Below are 23997 nucleotides of genomic sequence, written 5' to 3'. Positions count from 1 at the left end.
TAGAGGGAAATGTAGTGAGTTTGGTAAGTCTAACCATTTGTTTCTGGGCTTGGCAGTGGTGGGATTTGTAGGTCATATTTGCAGCAAATATTTAAACTTTATTGTAACTGTTTTTAGGAGGCTGTATTGGGTGACTTGAAGATTGCTCAGTAGAAAAGCAGCATAGAGGAGAGAAGGGAGTAGATAGATTGTAGCATTTTGTTTTCTTGCTGGGTCTAGTAGTAAGGGTTTACTTCTGTAAAGGGCACCAGGTTTTTGGCATGTAGTTTTCACACTTTCATTAATATGGGCATCATGTTTTAGTTCGTACTCTAGTGTAACAACGAGGAGTTTGGTATGGCTCACCAGTTCAGATTCTGTATAGTTACTGTGGCCATCTTAAAAGTTGATTTCTTTTTCTCCAGTTATTTACAGGAAAATGTGAATTTGGATTTTTATTTGGGTTTGGCAGTAGTTCATTTGGTCAGCCAAGCCTCAGTTGAGTGAAAGGAGGTTTGTGTTTGTTGGAGGTCTAAGAGTTTTGGTTGTGCAGATGAGGGTTGAATCATCCATATACAGGACGCTGTGTGGAGGTAATTTATCAAGATATCAAACAATAGAGAGGACCCAGGATGGAGCAGTGGGACTGCCTATTGGTATCCGGGACCCAGAATGAAGCCATGGAGGATACCTAGTGGTCTGGGGAGAAAAGTAGGGATGATTATCTATTGTATTGCCTGTTGTCTACAGGAAAGATGGCTTTTAAACCATGGCAGATCTAGTTTTGGTTCCATGGAGGAAGGCTTATATGACAGTGTTATGTGGGGAAGCAGTATGAAATGGCTTGGATAAATCAAGGAGAAGGGCAGAGGTGTGATTACCAATATTTCTGTTATGATTTACAGTGGAGATGAATGTTAGGACAGCAGCAGAAGTATTGTGATGGGTTTGAAAGCCATGTTGGGTAGGAGATGGGTTGTTAGTGGCAGACTTGTGCAATTAGGTTGCATGCAATTTACTAGTATTTTGGATAGATGTTAGAGAACAGCTATTGGTCTAAAGTTGGTTAATTTAGTTGATTGCCTACCTTTGTAAAGTAGAAGGATATATAGTGGAAGAATATATAGTTGTTTACATCACTTGGGAACATAGATTTCTCTAAGACAGCAATTTGTTCTCTAAGGCTGCAATTTATACAAATTGAGATTGGTTTATCAGTTGCTACAAATGAAAGAATGGTATTCTTTCCAGTTGACATGTATGCCTTTGTGGGTGAAAAAGTGAGATGTTATGTAGTCCAATCTCGCCTACATTCTTACCCGTGGGTTCGGAGCCGAATGTCGGCTCCAACTCTGCCAAACTTTTTTAGCTCAAAGTCTTTCTATTGACTGGGCTAAGAAGGTATCCCATGCTGTACTGCTCTCTCCCCAGATCTCATTTGCCGCTCGTGTAGCTCGGACGTGGTCTCGCTCTTGGCTGTGGCTAAATACCTTTTTTCTTCATCAGAGAAATTTTTTGCAAAAAAGCTATTTTAATAGCTATTGTGTGTGTTCTTATCTTGTCTTGTGGAAAAGTTGTGTTTTTGATATTTTTTTCCATGGTATCTCTCTAGCCATTTCCAACGGGCTAGGCCCGTTTGAGTTAGAGGACCTAGTCTGTCCCCTTGCTTTCCTTGTGTCATAAAAGGTTACTGGGACTAAAACCGTTTAATTTAGAGGTATTAGTCCTTCCCCTCTTGTGTTTGTGTCTAAGGATTGTTTAACTTGGAGATCTTGTGGTATTCTGTTTATTGTAGGCTTTTTCCTACCTTGTGACTGTTTGACCATTGGTCCATTTATTCATTGGTCAATTGTTGGTTAACTATGTCCAAAGATATTAAGGAGCACAAGCCCTCTGGCTTCAAGAAATGCTCTAGGTGCAGTTATAAAATGTCCATTACCGATGGACACTCTCTCTGTGTGTATTGTCTGGGAGCAATTCATCTCCAGGAGTCGTGCAGTTTCTGTCATGCCTTTAGTCCGCGAGTTCTTCAGGAAAGGAAGAATAAATTGATTTTGAAGGGACTAATGAAACCCTCCTTTGAGGAGGGTCTGGAGAGTGCTTCCAGCTCTAAAGCAAAATCCTCTAAAACAAAAAAAGAGATCTCTGGCTCCATCAGTCTCCTCGGAGCCACGGAGAAAATAGCAAAGTCTGCTTCGACATCCTCTGCTCCATTGTCTTTGGGGGCCACAGGAAGTGTCAGTTGTTATGGAACCTGCTTCGGCTCCAATCTTCTTGGAACCTGTTCGGGGCCGATCGCCTAGCATTAGGCCAGTATCCCCTCCTCATAGGTCCCCTTCAGAGAGGAGGTCTCTATCTACTTCTCTATCCTCCAAATCTTCCAGGACCTTATCAGATGTGGACGTCGATAGAGTGGTGCAGAGACTCCTTCAGTCACCAGTTCTGGCAAAATTGCTCTCTGCTCTGACCCAGTCAGCTCCGGAGCCAGTCCCTCAACCTGCTTCGATACTTCCTCCTCTGAGCACATCTCAGCTTTCGGAGCCAGAGTGCTCGGCTCCATGTGATGTCCCTAGGTCTGTTCCAACAGCCCCTCCTGGCTTATCTGTGCCGATGTCCACTCCGACCCCATCAGCGCCGTCCATGGAGTTCAGGACTCTAGATTCTTCGGTCGGACCCAAGGGAGAGGCTTCGGGTCACCTCTCTGCTCCTAGTCTCCCTCTCGGTGCTTCGGCGTGGGGAGGTCTGACTCCTGTCTTGGCTTCAGAGGCTGTTCATTCTTCAGACTCTGGAGGACCAGCCTTTGAGACCATGCAGAGCGCACTGTCCAAGTCATCAGTGGCATCATGCGGGTCGGTCATTCTGTCCCTTACTACACCGGTGTAGGTCTCTGATCGCCATCTATCTCTAGACAGTGGATCCCCAAGGCCTCAGGGTACCCCCATGAGTGGTCCCCACATTTCTGAGGACCCCTCAGAATTTCTGCCTGAGGAGCCACCCAGAAAGACAATGTGCAAGAGGAAGCCCATAGATTCCCAGGATGAGTCTCTCACATCAGACACAGACCTCGAGGAATCGGAGGGGTCCCCTAAGTCATCCTCTGAGTATGTTTCTTTCTCTGACATCCTAGAGATCTTGAAACAGAGGTGACTGGCCATCCAAAGCTGCCTCCGAGGAGGAGTCTGTCTTCCTGAAGGCCTTTGGTGCTCAGCCCTCCACCTCCTGGGTATCTCCACCCTTCGAGCTTCTGGATTTGGTTTGTCGCAGGGTGTGGGAAACCCCTGACTCTGTGGAACCAGTCCACAGGAGACCCAATAAATTTTTGTCTGCTCCTCCTGATGAGGAATTTCTGTCCAAGGGAGTCCCTGTGGATGCCATGGTGGTGGCAGCTGCCACCCAGAAGGAATTAGCAGAGACTTCTTCCTCCGTCCATCCCCCTAACAAGGAGTCTAGGACCATGGACTGGTAAGGGAAGCATACGTTTTCTTCAGCAACCTTTACCTTACAGTCACTGAATTACTTATCACACTTTACATGGCTCCAGAGAGATCTCCTCAAGGAGCTTGGAGATACCCTCACGGGTAACGTCTCTGAGGTGGTGGCCAAGACGGTCAACGCTCAGATGTCTACCCTCAATTCCATTGCAAACTCCTCCATGAGGCTAATCTCCTATGCAGCCGAGAGAGTGAGTAGGGCAGCAAGTTCAGGAGTTGCTCTTAGGAGGCAGGCCTGGATGCGCCTTTGTCATTTTGCGGAGGCCTTCAAGTCTTCATTCACCGACGCCCCTTTTGATGGTTCCTCTTTGTCTGGAACCAAGGTGAAAGACATTCTCTCACTAGGTGCGACCAGGAGGGAAAAACTGTCTGCCGTAGGAGTCCATTTTTCCCTTCCCTCTAGGCCTTATCCCAAAGCCCAGAGGGGTGGCAAAATGTGGTTCAAGAAATCACAGAGGTTTTTTCCAGGTGCACAAGGTGAGCTCCCCCCAGAGGCAGAGGAGGGGGTGGTTATTCAGGGAGACGCTGCCCTAAGGGCAGAGGAGGCTCCTGCAACTCGGGAGACCATGATTCCTTTCGTGGTTCTCCCTACCACCACTCCTGATGGAAGGCCCAACTGTGCATTTCCGGAGCCAGTCGGGGGTCGAATCTCATTATACCCAGAGGCCTGGCAAGACATCACCCAGGACCAATGGGTTCTACGAATAATTTCCGGAGGATATCTCATCCCCTTCTCGTCAAATCCCCCCTCCAATCAAGAAAATCCTGGATGTTCCACCCAGTCAAAGGGATTTTGCAGCTTCAGAAGTTTCAAAGCTGCTAGAAAAAAGGAGCCATCCAACATGTCCCCTCAGACCAGATTGGATTAGGAACTTACTCCAGATTCTTTTTGGTGCTGAAAAGGACAGGGGACCTGAGACCCATATTGGATCTCAGTCAATTGAACACCCATGTGCAAAAGTCCAAGTTCTGAATGGTCACATTTCAGTCTATTCTCCCATTGTTGGGAAAAGAAGTGTGGATGTGCTCCATCGACCTCAAGGATGCTTACTACCAACATAAAGATGGACAGGGCATCCAGAAGTCACCTACACTTCCGGTTGGGCACCAGTCATTTTCAGTTTCGAGCCCTGCCCTTTAGTCTCACCACAGCCCCCAGGGTGTTTACCAAATGCATGGCTGTGGTGACTGCTCAGTTGAGACGTCAGGGATTCCAAGTGTTTCTGTATCTGGACGACTGGCTCCTTACTGCCACCACCAGGTATTTACTACTTCAGACCAGGGACACTACTATCAACCTATGTAAACAGTTTGGCATCACATTGAACTGGGAAAAATTTGCCTTGTTGCCCTCACAGCATGTCACTTTTATAGGCGCCAAACTAGACACTATCTTCATGCGGGCGTTTCTACCACAGGAAAGAATCAAGAGTCCTACAACAACAGGTTTACACCTTGCTCCCTCTTGAGAAGAGCGAAGGCAAGATGGGTCCTCCAACTGTTGGTGACAATGGCTGCTACGATTATGTTAGTCCCTCTGGCAAGGTTACATATGAGGCTTCTTCAGTGGCTACTCTTTGCCCAGTGGTCTCTTCAATGTCTTCCACTTTCTCACCCTATTCTGCTGACAGACATGTGCAAACAGGATCTCAGTTGCTGGCTTTGCACCAACAACCTGAATGTGGAAAAAACCTTTGTTCCTGCACCCCCGGTTGCCACGGTGACTACGGATGCCTCCCAGATTGGGTGGGGGGGGGGGCATTATCTAGGCAAGACAGTCCAAGGCACATGGCAAGAGCACGAGATGCATCTGCATATCAATGTCCTGGAGATGAGAGCTGTGCTACTAGCGTTGCAAGCACTTCAGAGTTTTCTTCCTCTTGGGTCTATTGCAATTCACTCAGGCAATTTGTAAGTGGTGTGGTATCTGAACAAGCAGTGGTGTGGTATCTGAACAAGCAGGGAGGAACCAAGTTTTATCCCCTTTGCAGAGAGGCCATGCGAGTGTGGCAGTGGGCATTGTCTTCCCAATGTTTTCTGGTGGCAACGCACATTCCGTGGAAGTCCAATGTGATCGCAGACATGCTAAGCAGAACTATTCTGATGCCTTACGAATGGTCCCTGAACTGTCAAGTTGTGGAACAGATCTTCCGCAGGTGGGGTCAGCCTTGCTGCGACATTTTTGCCAGCCCTCTCAATGTCAAATGCAGCAGCTACTTCATGTTGATCCCCCCTCAGGGGGAGTCATCCAGGGCTGCTCTAGTCCACGATTGGCCCTCTCGTCTACTATATGCCTTCCCTCCGGTCCCCTTACTGTCAAAGGTTATTCAGAAAGACTCATTTTGCTTCCCAAGGATTGCGCTGATTGCCCCACACTGGCCTCGTCAAATTTGGTTCCCCTTTCTCCATCCCTATCTCATGGACGCTACTTGGATTCTGGGCCCACAACCAGACTTATGGACACGCATGTCAGGGCAGCTCCATCCCTTTCTTCGGACCCTCTGGTTGACAGCTTGGCTATTCCACTTCCATCATTAGTTAGGCTTCATCAATTTTCGCTGGAGGTGGTTCATATTTTATCTTCCTCTCATAATCCCTCGACCAGGAAGATTTATTACAGCAAATGGAAGAGGTTTTCAATCTGGGCGCATGCCAAACAAGATTGACCGTTACACAGCTCCAATTTCATCTGTATTGGAGTTCTTGTCTATGATCTTTAACCAGGGTTCAGTGGCTGCAACCATTAAAGTCCAGGTGGCAGCAATTTCTACCTTTCATGTCGCAGACTAGCCTAGCCTGATGGCACATAGACTCTGTAAGGCTTTCCTGAAGGGCACTTTGTTACTTCATCCTCTGGTATCGGAACCTGTTATGCCTTGGGACTTGAACTTTGTTCTACAGGGTCTTACTTCACCCCCCCCCCCCATTTGAGCCTGCAGCCACTTGCGATTTAAAATTCTTAACTTGGAAGACTGTCTTTTTAGTAGCCATCACATCAGCCAGATGCGTTTTGGAGCTTCAAGCTTTATCAGTCAAACCCCCTTATTTGATTTTTCATAAGGACAGGGTTTCTCTCAGACCGAACCCCTCCTTTCTTCCCAAAGTGGCGTCAGTCAGTAACCTTAACCAATCTATTGAATTGCCAGTGTTTTTTTCTCCAGTTCTCAAACAAGGCAGAATTCAAATTTTATCAATTGGATGTGCACAGACAATTGTTTTTATTCGCACAGAGCAAAAGACCTCAGAAAATCTGATCAGTTTGTTTCATTTTCGGAAAACAGAATTGGGTCTCCTGTTTCCAAAGTCACGTCGTCCAGGTAGATTTCTAGTTGTATTTCTTTCATTTATTCCTCAGAGGGAAAGGATTTACCGTTCTGGGTGAAGGCTCACTCTACTCTGTCTATCTACATCTACAACTTTTCAGGCCAGATTGTCTATGGATGATATTTGTGCTGTGGCTTTTTGGGCATCTCCTCACACCTTTGTTACTCATTACAAGTTAGATGTGGTACCTAGGGGCAGGTCTTCCTTTGGTTCCACAGTGCTCAGGAGTATTTTCCACTGAGCCTCCCAGGATTTAGGTGCTGGGGATGCTGTCCCACGGGTAAGAATGTAGGCGAGATTGGACTACATAACATCAAGAAGTTATGTACTCACCATAACGTTCGATGTCTGTAGTCCATCTCGCCTCACATTCATACTTATCCCCCTCCTTCCCCCGTCCTGGAGGATCTGGAGGTTAGGTCTGGTTTCAGAGCTTCCTTCATTCTTGGTTTGTTCTTCCTTTCCTTAGATGCTGTTATGCATGGAGAATGAGTGCTGGTGCTTGCAGCAAACTAGATCTGGGGATAGAGAGCAATGCAGCATGGGATACCTTCTTAGCCCAGCCAATAGAAAGACTTCGAGCTAAAAAAAGTTTGTCCGAGTCAGAGCCGACATTCGGCTCCGAACCCACAGGTAAGAATGTGAGGTGAGATGGACTGCATACATTGAACGTTATGGTGAATACATAACTTCTTGTTTTCTGCCCCAAAATAGGATGCATAAAATTTGCAGTCTGTTTGTCAAACTGAAAGTTAAGCTATTGATCCAAATTCCTAATTAATGAAAATGGTTGGTAGTTTCTAGTAGTAGTTGAGTGATGCAGATTGGAGTTTTTGAGGAGTGTCATAGATAGTTGCTTTAATTTGGTGGTGTTTATATAAGTGGCATGCCTCTCAAGATGCAGGTGTCTAAAATGTTGACAAAGATTATTGAAAAGCAAGTTCATTCATTCAAAAATCTTGACCCACAATTATCATATCATTGGCATATTGAATAACTTAACTCCTCCCTTTTCCTTGAAGATCAGGAGCAACTTACCAGTCAGAAATGCAAGTTTAAAAAGAGTGTCAATATGATGCCAGGTAACAACCCAATGAAATCCCTTGCATCCACATCCTATGAACATAATCTCAGTTATACTGCAAATCTCTTCCTCCTCTCAAAAGAGGATGCTTTCAGCTACAGGCACCAAACTTACATTCTGCAAAGCTCAGAATGTTAGAATCCATTGCATCTGTTCATCATATAACATTCTTTATACCAATTCTCTCCATCCTGAAAAAGACGGGGGTATATTCATTTTGTTGAGTAGCATGACACTACAGACTTCAAGGTCTCACAAGATGTCGGTGCAAAATTTAATTGCTTGTAGCAGTAGTAACCTAGACATGCTGTTGTGCGTCTACACCAGTCCATTTTCAAACAAACAAAGGTCCCAGTAGTGAATACCACACTTAAGATCAATCAGGTGCAGTTTAGTAGCTTCTCCAGGCACCGTTTAATAGTTTCCCCTTTGCCTGAAATACCTGCATTGGTTGGGGGTTGACTGGCTAAATTAGACATGCAAGACTGACCATATTTATTTTGTGTACCTTTAAATTTACATACAGTCCTATCGAGTTATACTTGCAATATAAAACAAATTCACCATAAATGGAATAGACGTTCCTCCAGAAAACATCATGACCTCTACCCTTTAATTCATAAATAAATTGCTACTGCCCTGATGAACAGTGTTTCCTTTTGCATAGCAGTCCAAAGGTGTTAAGAATGATTAAAGCCAAACAGTGTGCTTGGCGATTGACTGTGCCTATCAAAAATAAATGAACAAAATGTAATAACTGCAAGCAATATAGTCAAACAGCATTTTATTTCTAATGTACTAGTAAGACGGCAACCTCTATTTTCAAGGAAATATCTAATAGTAATATGGGCTCCTAAATGTTATCAAAGAATAACAGGTCTTTATTAGAACACCGAATATTCAAAATTTTGAGTGTTCTAATATCGAACCCTATGAATCGAAAATTTAAAACATCGAACATTCAGAACAGCAAATTTTTTCCTAGGGAAAAAATTTGCTGTTCCAAAACACATACACACAACACAAGCACACCAAACAAGCAGCAAGCCACACACATACTCCTAAACTCTTACACCTAACCCTACACTAAACTATACATACATCATTAACTATCCACTTACCTTAACCCAAACCCTAACCCTAAGGTCTGTCACTGTCGCTCAAGTCACCTCACCCACACCCAAACCCTAACTCGCCTACCCCGCCTTAACCCTCACGTCCACACAATTCCACACTTACCTGAACCCAACCCATAACTTTCCACCACAGTGCTGAATATACCAAAGCAACAGAAACGGACAACCGAATTCTTTCCCTAGGAATAAATTCAGTTTTCTGTTTCTTTGATATTTTTAGCATTCGCTGAAACGGGTCAATAGTAGAACACTCGAAATTTTGAATGTTCTGTGTTATAATATAGACCCAGAATAACAACCCTTCTTAAGTGCATCAGTCTTTCTCATAACTTTCAACTTTTTAGTAATGCAAAATTAGCATTGTATACTTTTCAGTACAAAGTGAAGTGAACCTTTGTTAACTTTCATAAGTTTTCATTTAAACTTCCTTCTAGGTCATTACTATTCTGTCCTATCATTTTCCAGAATAGGATTCCACTTGTACATAGCCATTGTTCATTATTAACTTTTGTACCAGTTGCTATTTAACCATAAGCATCGTTATGGTGCTCAAACCTGTCCGTGAGAATGCATGCAAAACAGTGGTTTGTATTCCTTGAATTGAAAGGGAAAAAATCTTAGTGGATGTACCTGACTGTAGTGATGCCAACTATGCGTAATACATGAAGAATAATTTACACTTATTCCGTGTGTGCTAAGTCATGGCATAAAATTCCAAAAGACCACACTCGCCAAAACATTTTAAATGAAACCTGAATTGCATTCCTGTGGGGTATAAAGCTTTCTCCCACCCCATGCAGGGGATATCACCTGCATAATACATAATGCATACAGTAAAAGTTAAGAAAAAGGGCAATCTGCAACTTTGTGGGTCTAGGGCACTCTTTCCTGCACTGTCACACAGCCACTGATCAGAGACACCAGTGAAGAAACTCATTTTGATAAAGTAACCTGTTGCCAATGTATGGGGTACCTCAAAGGAAATTATGGTTATTTTTGATACATACATATATACATACATATATATATATATACATACATAAACACACACACACACACACACACACACACACACACACACACACGTACGTGTGTATGTATGTGTATAGTATGTGAGAGTTTGTGTGCGTATGCAACTACAATTTGTTTGACACTGTGTCAATGTGCATAAATTGTTTGAACTCTTTGTTCTGTGCATTTTATGCGGGCATCCAGAAGTTTGAGTTTGTGTGTTTTCAGTAAGTGGGTTGTGATAGGAGCATAGGTTTGTGTCTGTGTGCTAAGGTTATGGGCTTGGTTTGAGGATGAATTTTTAGGTGTGTGTTTAGTGCATTTGTTGAAGGCAGTTTTACAGTGTGGATGAATGTGCAAGTGTTTTCTGGTTAGGTTTTGAGTAAAGGTTAGGTTAGGGGATAGATGGAGTGTGTATCTGCATCTCTGTGGTGGTATGTCTCTGTGCACATGTCTGTCTCTATCCTGTGTAATAGGTAGGTACTAGGCTATCGGCCCTGGGGCCTATACAAGCCCAGCCAAAAAGGTACCCTGGCTTTTGCCACCCAAGAAAATTATTTTCCTGTGCCACTGTCGAGCAGAGCCACATAGATGATCCCTGGGGTGAATTTCCTATTTCCCATTCAATCATCAAGATTTTTCTTGAGTGCTAATGAGGAGCTTTGTTTGATATAGATAGGTAGTTTATTCCAGAGTATGGGAAGTCTCCGGGACAGGCATCTATCCCTCTGGCATGTTCTGTTTATTGTGGTGACAAGGTTTAGGTCCCTAGAGTGTGTAGCTTGGAGGGATTGGGATTTCTGTAAGTGGAGCATGTCCCAACAGCTCTGTGTTTGACATAGCTTTGTATGTTAGGCAGAGATCACCTCTGAGTAGGCAATATGTGACGGAGTAAAGCTGGAGTTTTGAGTCGGTCTGCGTAGGGCATCTGTTTGAGGCCAGTAATCCTCTTTGTGAAGTATTTCTGCGGCCTTTCCAGTTGTTGTAGATGTCTTGTGAGGTACATACTAAAAGGGGCGTTTTACTCTATAATGGGTCTAATGAGTGATGAGTAGAGGGGAACAATGACCTCATTTTTTTCTGGATGAGAAACCTTTTGTGAGGAGGTGTGCCACATAGAAGGATTTCCTGACTACTGTGGAGATGTGATTATCAAAGGAGAGAATACTGTCCACCTGTGTCCCAAGGTCTCTTATCACACTTTCGGTGTTAAGTATACTACCGCCTATGTTGTAGTTCATGGGCACAGAGTTTTTACCAAAGGGGATGACAATGCACTTTTTGGCATTGAGCTTGAGACCATGGCTTTGACACCAGGCATCTGTCTCAGTAAGGCACTTTTGTAGGATGTCCACATCGTTAGGAGTTTCGATTATGGCTCCTAGTTTGCAGTCATCTGCAAACTTAGTTAGCCAAAGACCTTCTGTGTTAGCCTGTACTTCAGAGAAGTAGATACCAAACAGGAGAGGACCCAGGACTGAACCCTGTGGTACTCCACTTGTCACTGGTCTGAAGTTGGATTTGGAGTCTGCTACTTTCACAGTGTGGGTTCTGTCAGTGAGCCAATTGGCAACCCATCTTGTGACATAGGGATTTATACCTAGTTTAGTGAGTTTATCTATAATTCTAGAGTGGGGGATGGTGTCGAAAGCCTTTGCCAAGATCTAGATAGGCTGTGTGAACCACCTTACCCTTATCTACAGCTTTGGTGACTATCAGGTTTAGGAGACATGATCTGCCTTTTACAAACCCGAACTGGGTGGGATCCAGAGTTTGGAGATTACCAACGTTTTTGTTTACAAGTTCCATGATGATATGTTCCATAGCCTTGCGGACTAGGCTCGTCAGGCTAATGGGGCGGTAGTTCCCAGCATCCGTGGTGGCTCCCCCCTTGTGGAGTGGGATAACCATTGCTGTGCGCCATTCAGCAGGCACAAAGCCTTAGGTGAGGCTATGATTCAACATGGTACTTAGGTGGGGTGCCAGTTCGTTCTGTAGTTCGTGTAGAATGCAGCCTGGGATGTTGTTTGGTCTCATGGATGCTGTGGTCTTGGCTTTGGAGAGTGTGGTTTTTACCTGTGCAGCCGTGATTACAGGGACTTTGCATTCTTCTGGTATAGAGATGGGCTTTCTAGGGGGTGAGAGGGTGGTAAAGTTAGCACTGAACCCATCTGCCAGGATGTTGGCAATATCAGTTGGGTCTGTATATTTAGTGCCATTGTGCTGTAACTCAGAGCAGATCTGAGTGTTGCCATTGAGATTCTTGCATAGCTATAGAATGCTTTGTGGTGTTGTCTTTAGAGTCCGTGGTGATTTTGTTTTCGTAACTAGCTTTGGAGGATTTTATCAGGGATCGCAGCTTCTTACTGAGGCTGACCAGGGAGCTCCTCCACTCATGGGATTTTACTCTCCTTTGCAAGAGTTTCTTGGATGTCCTTCAAGGATGCATCTGCAGTCCTTACAAATGGGTTGTCCTGACATCAGGCAGCCCTTCGGTTGGCCGGATTCCAAAGTCTGGGTCTGGCTTCGGCTGGTGTCGCACTTCACCCGACGTCATCGCTGCAGTTTTTCGGGTATAAAGGCATCAGCCGACGCCATTTTCCTCAGTCTTTCTTGCCACGTGGCGCCCGAAGCAGAAGCTGTTCGCAAGTGCCGGTCGGTCAGATCCAGAGATTACTACTACCGAATACTACTTCGAAGACTTCTAAAAAGCTAAGTAACCCATTGGGGACTCTTTCTTGCCTCAGCCGATGTCAGAGAAAGTGAATAACTGTTTATCTTGTGGGAAACAAATACCTCATAAAGATTTCCACTCCTACTGCATACATTGTTTAGGCCCAGACCACGACGTAGCAGCTTGTCTTGCCTGTGCTTCTTTTAACCGGCGGATGCTTAGACGTCAGTCGGAGTTTGCTGAACAGATTTTCGGCACTGATTTTGCCTATATTATGCCGTCGGATCCTCCGACTACGCAAATTACCAAAAAACGCAAAGAAAAGGACCGACACTCACGAGTAAGCAAACCGCGAGTGTCTCGGTTTCGGCCGAAACCGAGCAAGCGGTTCTTTCTTCAGCCGAAACCATGCCTTCTACCGAGGCCTCTTCTATCCTGGTAGAATCGGCTACTGAAATCCAACCTTCTGTTGCGGTTTCTCAGGAATTATCAGACACTATTCCCCTGGATGTCTCTTCCCCTGCACGTGGAGCTGCTAGGCCTCCTGCAGCCATGTCTATTAAGGCCTTTGCCAGGGCTAAAGCAGCCAAAGCTTCAAAAACGGTGCCTGCCAAACCCCCCTCTCACATGCCCAGCACCAGCTCCCATATGCTTTCTTTGGCTGAGGATCTCATTTCTTTAATTCGTGGATCCCACCCTCATCCAGACAGGACCTCTCACCCACCTCCAGAAAAGAGGCCTAGAGCAGAGCCCCCTGAGCCAGTATCCTCAGATGATTCCTCTGATGACTCAGAACATACAGACCCTCCTGAGGCTCCTTATTCCCCTTACGAAGACTCTGATGCTGAAGAGTCCATTCCTTCAGCTTCTCCACCTGAGGAATTTTCCTTTGGGGAAACCTTGCATGCTATGAGGGAACAATTTCAGTGGCAGGGTCAAGATTTCTCAGACTCCAGAAAAAGGCTTAGAACCTTTCTACATTTGCCACAACATAGGCCTTTAGCTATACCTCCAGTTCTTTCTGTTGTAGATGATGCATTTAACGATGCTTGCACTGCTCCTGATTCATTACCTCCGGCTCCTGCTAAGCCCGATAGGTACTACAGGGTCCCGGACACTCATCACCATTTATACAAGGCTCCTTTTGCAGATCCAGAGACTATCTCCCAGGGCCCTAAAGCTGTAGCAGCTACTTCTACTAAGAACCCCCTCCCCTCTGAAAGGAAATCCAGATCCTTAGAGAGATGGGGTAAAAAAGTTTACACCTCTGCTACTTTGTCAGCTAGGGCTTTGAACTGCCAATTCCATATGATTCAATATCAAGAGTTTATGCTTGACCAGTTAACTAAAAAGCTGTCCTCTGAAGAATCTTTAGATAAAAAATATGTTCAGGATATGATACATAACATACAGCAGGTTAGTAACCATTCTTTAAAATGTGGCTATGATGCACTGGAGGCTTCCTTTAGATCAGCCATGACTGGCACAGTTATCAGGAGACATGCATGGTTGAAAGAACAGGCATTACCAGACCATGTCAAATCAAAGCTTTTGGATGCACCAATGGACAAGGTCAATTTATTTGGTTCCCCTGCACAGCAGGTACTAAAAAAGATGGAAGAGAAGGCGAAATCTGTACAAACAGTGAAAGATTTCTTACAGGTTCAACCACCAAGGTTTAGCAGGAACTGGCCCTCCAAGAATTGGTCCTTTCCGGACTCCTCTAAGACACAGAGAGGCAGGAATAGGCGTTCTAGAGGCAGAAATCAATCCAGGGGTGCCTACAGGGGACGCCAGTGGCAAGGTAACAACCAGCGAGGCACGGACGCAGCCACCACCTCTACTACAACACAATCACAGTGACTTGGCGGTGGCACCACCTACCAGGGAGCAACTAGAAGCACCTTTAGGTGGAAAGCTAACTTTATTTTCAAAGAACTGGCATTGCATCACAAGGGAAAAATGGATTTTGCAAACTATAGACCAAGGTTACAGGTTCCATTTCCATACTCTACCAGCAAACAGAGGAATGCCAAACCTACCACCTACTCAAAGGGCAGAAGCTCTAAAGCAAATATCTCAACTATTAAGAATGAGAGCTGTCAAAGGTACCATCTATGGAGCAAGGAAAGGGATTTTACTCCAGACTCTTCCTGGTACCAAGAAAAGAGAACAAATGGAGGCCTATTCTAGACCTGTCCGCTTTATTTCCTTATTGTCCCAAAATTCAAAATGCTGACCTTACAGCAGCTTCTTCCCATGCTGGGCAAGGAGTCTTGGCTGGTAACTCTAGATCTCAAGGAGGCATACCTGCATGTCCCCATAAGACCAATTTGCAGAAGATACCTCAGATTTCTTGCAGGATCAGAGCATTATCAATTCTCAGCATTGCCCTTTGGCTTATCTACTGCACCCAGAGTGTTCACGAAATGCCTGGCATCAGTAATTGCTCATTGCAGACTTCAGGGGATCCAAATTTATCCCTACCTGGACGACTGCCTGATACAAGCGGACAACAAAAGCAAGCTAACAGAAGACTTACAAAGAGTCATTTATCTGCTGCAAGCCCTGGGATATACAGTCAATATAAAAAAGTCAAGGCTGATTCCATCCCAAAGAATAACCTTTCTGGGTGCAGAGCTGGACACATCAAAACAAATGGCATTCCTAACTGCAGAAAAGAAAGAGCAACTATCTCTCTACTTCTTGGCATTAACAAAGCAGAACCATCTAACTGCAAGAAAAGTACTACAAGCCCTAGGCTTCATGGCATCCTGCATAATTCTGGTCCCTCATGCCAGACTGCATATGAGAAAGCTACAGTGGTACCTAAAGAATTTGTGATCCCAGCACAAGCACAGCCTAGAAACCAGAATTCCAATAATCCCATGCCTGAAGCAAGAGTTCCTATGGTGGGCTCAGGCATGTCAATCAAACACAGGATTGCCCTTCTGCAACAGTCAACCAAGCCAAACCATCACGACAGATGCCTCAGACCTCGGTTGGGGGGCACACATGCTGGGCAAGTGTATACAAGGCTTATGGACTCAAGACCAGCTGCGCCTGCACATAAATCTAAAGGAAATGCTGGCAGCAAAATTGGCAAGCCAGTCATTCAGACCATTTCTCCAAGAAGGTCAGTTGATGATAAGGACAGACAACACCACAGTTATGTGGTACATCAACAAACAGGGAGGCACACATTCATATCCTCTATGCTGGCTGGCACTGGACCTATGGGATGTGGCTCTGAGTTACAACATTCAGTTACAAGCAATTTATGTACCGGGAAAAGAAAACATTCTAGCAGACATTAAGCAGAACAACCACAGATGCCCACGAATGGATTCTGCATCCGGACATCTTCAAAGCCATCACAAGAGAATGGGGATTACCACAAATAGACTTATTTGCATCCCCACTCAATCACCAGCTACAGAAATTCTGCACAAGGACATACCACCCACTTGCTTGGAAGGTGGACCCCCTATCCTTCAGTTGGAAAAGCCTGACAGCATACGCATTCCCACCACTTCCTTTGATGCACAAGGTGCTTCTCAAGATCAAAGAGGAACGTCCGAGGATCATTCTGATAGCTCCAGACTGGCCAAGACAACATTGGTATCCACTGCTGAGGAGCATGTCCCGGGAACAAATATGGACACTACCCCTGATACCATTACTGTTAACACAGAACAACTACAACATCCTGCATCCAAACCTGAAAACTCTGCAGCTAACAGCCTGGAACATTACATAACAGCAGTTAACCCGAATTTATCCCAAAGGGTTAAAGACGTAATCCTGGAGGCTCGTAGACCTTCAACAAGAAAGAATTATGCAGCAAAATGGAAAAGATATCTCATTTGGAGTACTGCAAAGGGAAAAGATGTGACTCTGGTAAACATAGCCAACATCCTGGAGTACTTGGCAGAGCTCTTCCATACAGGCCTGTCCTATTCTTCCATCAAGATACATGCATCAGCTATTTAAGCAGAATACAGCTTGGATCCTCCTGTCTTCTCTCATCCTCTGCTCAGACAGTTTCTGAGAGGAATTAAAAATGTAAAACCTCCCAGGAAACCACCATTGCCAGCATGGGACTTGAACTTTGTGCTAGAAAAATTGACTCTTCCTCCTTTTGAACCAGCAGCAACAGCAGAATTACAATACTTATCCTGGAAAACTGCTTTCCTGCTGGCAATAACTTCAGCAAGAAGGGTCTCTGAACTACAGGCATTAATGGCAGTGCAACCCTTCCTGATCTTCCATCAAGATAGTGTCCATGAGAACAAATCCTACATTCATGCCTAAGGTGGTATCCAGAGTGTCTTTAAACCAGGCTATCCACCTACCTACATTCTTCCCCAACCCACAGAACAGGGGAGAAAAGCTCTTGCATACCTTGGATGTACATAGACAATTACGCTACTACCTGGACAGGACCAAGTCCAATAGAAAAACTGACCAGCTTCTGGTAGCATATGCAACAGGAAAGGAAGGAAAACCAATTTCAAAACAGACAATCTCCAAATGGATAGGAAATTGCATTAGATTTTGTTACTCCTACCATGGAAAGAAAACTCCAGAGAACATCAGGCCTCACTCCACAAGGGCTACAGCCACTACCACAGCCTTCTTACGAGGAGTGGCTACCAAGGACATTATAGAGGCTGCTACTTGGACCTCCGTGCATACATTTGCCAAGCATTATAATTTGCCTCTATACTCTACATCCCGAGCAGGTTTTGCCACTGCTGTTCTGCAAGGGATCCTAACTACACCATAATCTCTCCTTTTTTCCTGCTCCCCTAGTTTAGCTTTGGTATTCTACCCATTTGTAAGGACTGCAGATGCATCCTTGAAGGACATAGTACAGTTTTGTACCTACCATAAATGTAGATGTCCGATAGGAATGCATCTGCAGTCAGGATTACCCACCCACCTTCCCCTCTGTGGTACTCCTAGGGTATTTGCCATCCTTCAGCTAGCTTGGGGGGGATCTATTATGGTGTATTTGTTTGTATATATGTACATACATGCTTATTTTATATGTTTGCTCTCTATTATTTGGAAGCATTGGCATTTATCCAAATTTAGCCATCCAAGAGGGCACCTGGCATCTGGGGCAAGAAACACTGAGGAAAATGGTGTCGGCTGATGCCTTTATACCTGAAAAACTGCAGTGATGACGTCGGGTGAAGTGCGACGCCAGCCGAAGCCAGACCCAGACTTTGGAATCCGGCCAACCAAAGGGCTGCCTGACGACAGGACAACCCATTTGTAAGGACTGCAGATGCATTCCTATCGGACATCTACATTTATGGTAGGTACAAAACTGTACTTTTCTTCAAGAGTAATGGTAATGTTAGGGAAAGGGGTATTTACAAGTTAAGGCATAGGTTTAGGGGAAAGTGTCAGGATTAGGGTTAAGCATGTATAAGTAAAGTGAACCAGGAGAGCTATCATTTGATCTTAGTCAAAAGGCCATAAAGAAGTTCTTATAGTGAACCTTGAGGCAGCTCATTTGGTACTGATATTCATGATGCAGTAAAGGTTAAAGTTTCTACTTTGCTTGTTCTGCAACCAGTTAAGGATCTACTTCACCAGGTAGGGACTGATGTATTTTATACTTTCATAATATATCTACATTTGTAATATTGTCAGAGGCTTTAGCCAAGCCTGAATATTTAATCTTACTGGCAGCTAACTGCAAAAGTGCTTCCAAAGCTTTGAGTACCCCTTTTTAGCTGTATGTCATAGTTTGTGTAACAAATATTAATCATGTTCAAAGACCATTCAGGAAAGTTATCCTGCCATCTTTAGCAGGTTGTAAGTTGTAGCTTGTAAGGTATTGTGAAGGTGAATCTATTGGAAATCATCTCTAATGATGGAATCTTCAGAAATATTTTAATAAACTCAGAGTTGACAGGAAATTTGCTTGCACATTTTTAATGGAATCTGAATGAGTTTCAAGGAACCAGGATTGTGTATTGTTTTTTTTTTCCTACAAGAATGCATTAAGTAGCTGCAGTGGGGTTAGCATCGTACAGAGCTCAGATTTGTATATTCAGGTGTTGGTATGTACAGGGCTTTTTTTTTCCCCCTGAGGGTTAGCTTTCTATGCATTTTAAAGATATCAGAATACCAGCAGATTTTACTTGTATCAGAAAGCAAGTTTTATGGCATCTAACAGGCAAACTCAGTGCAGAGTTATTACTAATCAGTTTGTATTAAACTATAGAAATCTGGCCCTTTAGAAAAAGGCAGCTCTATCACCAACATTCTACATGTTTTATAGAGTCCTAGATATACCAAGGGCACAGAGTCTCATGACCATTCTTGCTTTTCCAGTACCCTCCCTCAGGCAGCATCTCCTCCCTCCAGGAGGGCCACACAATTCAAGCATGAAGTAAAAGATAACCTGTTCAGTTATCTAGTTTCCTTAAAGGAAGATAATAAGTTGCACTACCTAACATGCAGGAGAGGATTCCAAAGGTTTGGAAGGTGCTGGCTTATCTTGCTGAAGATTTAGCTCCTTGGTTCTAGTATTGGTGGAGATAATTGGAGTTGTGCTAAAAAAGGAGGGCAGGACAATTGGCTAATGAATGTTGGTCCATTTGTTTCATTTTAGTTTACTTTTGCTTGTTTTTTTCAAAGGTTCCAGTAGTGTAATATTTTCTACTGTCTTCATATTGTATGCAAGTGTCATCACTTCATTATCATATTGGAAATGTTATACTTCCAGTATACCATTTTATGCATGTCTGCATATTGCAAAACTAAACTCTGAAGTCCATAGAGGAAAGAGCATTTTGAGACTGCATTATTTTGTTGTAGATGCTTGATAAAAAGGTCTCCATGACTATTCTGTCTGATGTAATTGCCTGTGAGAGGAGCCTGTTTCATCATCAACCACTGCTTAACATGTGGCAGTAAAACAGGAACGATCCTGTTGGTGCATTTGACAGATTGTCAACCAGAATAGAGGGTATTGATATAACATTTTTCCTGACTAGTTTGTGAAGTCAGCAAGCAGAGTCCTGTTAAATTTACATACCATGACATGTCTACATATATGTAAACCTCCCATCAGCACTTGTGTTTACTTGCATTGGAAATATGATCCTTGCTTTCAAAGCAGCTTTTTGAGGTCATGTATATTTCTAATCGGTTGTGTGATGCTTGCATTGGTTATGGTGCTTGTAGTTAAGCATATGTCTATTCTGCTTGGTACTTGCTGTTAAATCTTCTGCATTTCATTTTGATGCTTCCAAACTATTAAAAGAAAATAACTGGATGTGTGTTCAAATATCTTGCATTCTTAATGTAATATGTTTGTTTGTGTTTTTCAGACGACATTTGTGGGATAGATGGGAAGGCTAAGTTACCAAACTTCACAGAAGATGTCAACTGGCAAGGACTGGAAGACTTGTACACCATGAATGAGAGTTTGTATGAAAGGAGATACAATTTTAGCCTTAGTCTAGATGACTGGACTAATTACTGGAAGGATGTAGATAAAATGTTTGCACTGCTGTTCAATTTTTATGAAAAAAATAAAACTGCTTCTACCAAAACCCCAGCTGATGGTGAGTTTCCTGTTACATCATCAGAAAGAGCAAACGTAAAGGATATGTCCTACATAGAGTCCGAGGAGGAATCTAGTGGTATAGCAATGAAAGAGGTAGTGCCTATGCTGTCAACATATTTTGGATTTAGAAGTCTACATGCAATTGAAATCACTTCAGAAAAGAAACTTGAACTGAATAATGATATTCCTGAAAATAAAGTTTCTGGTTTTGCACACTGGAACAGTAATCAGCCTGAAAAAACAGTTCAGCAAATGACATGGGAGGGTGAAGATATGACTTTCAGTGGGAATGGTGTGGCAGAACTGGAATCTAATATTGGTTTCATATTGCATCCCATCAGCCATCTTCCAACAGAGAAAACGGAGTACAAAATTGAGGATGAAGGCCATATCTTTGAGGGCCAGACATATCTTCCTGTAAGGGCTGATAGCCCCTCCCTTTGTCAGACAGATGATACTACTGAGACTAGGCCTACTTATTCAGAGAAGTCAGAAGCTGCAGCAGACAAAATGAATCCTATAGCCGAAGGATATGAAAACAGTGAAGGCAGTGCTTTTATCACCTTCCTTGACTAATGTGGCAGGAGATATTTATTGCAACAGCTTTGTTTAAGTAAAAAAAAAAATTAAAGGTGTTCTTGATATAGGAATTTTGGAAAATCAGGCTGCTAAATGGTAGTGTACAAGAACAAGTTTTGCAAAAAAAAAAATGATTTCACCGCATAGAAAATGTGACTTTCTTGGGAGGGGTTGTCCCTCCATACCTCCCCATGCAGGGAGCCATGCCCCTTTCAACACCCTGTTAATAAACTGTAATGTCTGTGTTCCTAATGGGGATACAACTCCGCTGTTTGTAGTCTTAGTGTGAGTAGTGAAGCATTCTGCTGTACACAGTACCTCACATAAAATACTTGCACATAAGCAGACACACTTGCAAAAAATAACACAAAGCACTCCACATGATTTTCCCTGCACTTTATCAAAATTCTCCATTCCAAAGCAGTTGCCAAACTACTGCTGATGAAAACACTGATAAAAAAGCCCCATGTATCCTTTTTACTACACCAACTGCAGCAAAAGCAGCATTATTAACATTTGCTATAGCAAAGTAGTGCACCTCTATAAGATAAGCAAATGTCAGTGTTATATGCAGGCAGAGATGTTTACAGTACCCTTAAATGATGAGGTTACTGTTTATTACCTTTAAAATCCGTGTTTGTTTTGGGATATTTATTTTCTGCCATTATCAGGTCTGTTAAATTTGATATTTATACTCTCCTGGCTGGGTGTTCCCTTACAAATAACTGTTGGTAGGAAGAGAAAAATGTACTGTATTGCACTTTTTTAAACTACTTTTGTTGTTATTGTTACTGATCACAGTCGAAACATTTTTTCCAGCATTCATAGGTTGATCTACACCATTTATTTCAAGGCAGTGTCATATAACTTTTTAGTTTTGAGTGAGTGAGATTGTGCTAAATTTGATTTGTTAACAATACACTGTTGCCTGCAGGTCTGTGTGATAAAGCTTTGAGGAATCTTTGACTGAAAATGTACTGCTGTTTTAGTTTTGGCTGTAATTGTGAAATAACTGTATACTTACAATTTGATATAGTAATTCCTACTGTTGGCATCACTGAAAGTGGGTGATAAGCATAGAGGTTTAAACGTATACATCTTCCAACATTTCTGCAACACTTCCTGCTTGCTTCAGAACATGGTTGCATATAATATTGTCTTGATGTTACACAAATGACTCATTTAATTGTGTTACAAAGTTATTGTTCAGTCCAGTTTGTGTAAAATTTTAGAGACTGTTGATTTCACATATTGTATATGCACTGCAAGTTTTTTCTCATTCTCAATATTTAAGCTGATTTTTTTTTTCAAGAAATGCTGTTGCGTATTTTTGCTTACAAACAAGTTTTTATCATTTTTTTTTTCCTCATTACAGACCGCTGTTACTGAATCCTCTGTAAATATTTGGGTTAAAAAAGCTGTTAGCTGTTTAACAGAGATGCAAGTTTGGAGTTGAACAATGCACCAGCCTATTTATGGTACCGAAATGTTTTGTAAATAATTTAAATAATAGTAGAAATTAATTATAATTGTATGCTGTATTGTATGAACAAACTGTGTTTTTATGAACATTTTTAGAACAATTCTGGCTTCAGGAAAGCCATGAAGCAATATTTCCAGAAAAATAAAATGCTTTACAAACCACGTAATTTATTTTGTGCTAGTGTCCTCTTCATTAATTGTATTTCCCTCCATTTTCTCCACCTGTTGGATTTCCTGCATCTTACCTCTAGCTGCATTCATCCCCTCCAGCACACAGATGCATGTATTCACACAGAATCTATGTACACCAGGGACAAGAGTAAGTGTGGTGCCAGGGAATCAAAATTGCTGCAAAATGCCAATTGGAGAGTTTTATAGGTTTTTTACTTATTCATTCCACATTATAAGAAAGCGAGGAAGGAGTATGCCAAGACGATACTTGGTAAAGCCATACCCACAGCATGCTCCATTTCAGCCTGGCAGTCCACTTCCACTTATGTTAATACTGCTCAATAGTTTCCAATCCTGAACATTTAATGTCCGCTGAAGGCATTTTTGTAATGATTTTGATTTTGAGAAAACTCATCTCCACCCTGAAAAAACTGAGCTGGTCATTGCCACATATTCCTTTTGCCCCCTTGAGTGGAGTTTAGGAACCTTTTCAAACCTGGCTTGGCAGTAATGCTGGTAGAATCTCCCTGCTCCCATTCTAACAGAATGAGCTTTGCTATTGCTGGAGTAAATTTAAACCATTTGTTAAATCAGAAGTGTATATTTACATGTAAAGAATCAAGTTCTGCTGCTATTACTGTGTGATCTGTGAGATGATGGCTTCAACATTAACACTTAGACTAGAAGCTGCATATTTTTATGTAAACACACCTTATCATTTTACTGTTTTCAAAGCAATGTAATTGATTTAAGCCAAGTGGGTTACCATATATCTACAAGTAATACACAAGGAAAGGAACAGGTCACAAATCACGCCAGCCGAAGTTAAACAAATGTAGCCTTTTACTTGTAAGCGCTTTCATGCATATAAATACATGCACTTCTTCAGACAAACACAGAAATATATTAAAACACTTATATAGGCTTTGAACACCCAGCTGACCCATTTTATGAACAATGATCTAATTAATTATCCAATTATGTTGTATTCAAAATGTTCTTGCAAAGTGTTTTTGAAGTTATAATACACATAAAATACATTTATATATATTTCCATACATAATTTCTCTTGATATACGTGTGCATTTTTATAATGTAGAAATTTTGGTAGTTGGTAAAATATGTATGCAATCAAAGATTTTTGTAGATTTTTGCAGTCAGTTTTTGTATGTACTGTTTTTACTGAAGTTGCTTTGATCAACCCTGACTTAATTGGATAATTAATTATACTACAGTTCCTCACATCTCGTCATCCAAATATAACATAGTTCCAAACAGGAAAAATATCAGAAATATCTGAATTATATGTCCATACAAAGTCATATCCAAAGAAAGTGGAAACAAAACATCAAGCTTGTAAAACTTCAACAAACTCTTAAACAATTTAGTTCTAGTTCAATCTGTAAACACATGTACCGTTTTATCCACATTATAAATACTACATAATCATTGGGCCGGATTTATGAAAGCTT

General features: G+C 42.7%; 1 protein-coding gene across 2 annotated transcripts in view; it reads left to right on the top strand.

The window, feature by feature from the left end:
• SULF1 (sulfatase 1) overlaps nt 1-22521 on the top strand; it is a 492521-nt gene extending 470000 nt beyond the window's left edge. The window contains exon 19 of one of the 2 annotated variants that reach the window (XM_044067158.1): nt 20055-22521. In XM_044067158.1, coding sequence (XP_043923093.1) covers nt 20055-20869 — 815 coding nt within the window. In that variant the 3' untranslated portion in view covers nt 20870-22521. The remainder of the gene's footprint in view (nt 1-20054) is intronic. The other variant, XM_044067159.1, reaches the window with a different exon arrangement.
• The last annotated feature ends 1476 nt before the right edge of the window (nt 22522-23997 follow it).

The sequence above is a fragment of the Protopterus annectens genome, chromosome 3.part1 (assembly GCF_019279795.1).
Source record: "Protopterus annectens isolate FY-2018-M chromosome 3.part1, PAN1.0, whole genome shotgun sequence".
In the NCBI taxonomy this organism is placed as follows: Eukaryota; Metazoa; Chordata; order Ceratodontiformes; family Protopteridae; genus Protopterus; species Protopterus annectens.
The sequence above is the reverse complement of the archived record's forward strand: the minus strand, read 5'-3'. Positions and strand labels throughout refer to the sequence as shown.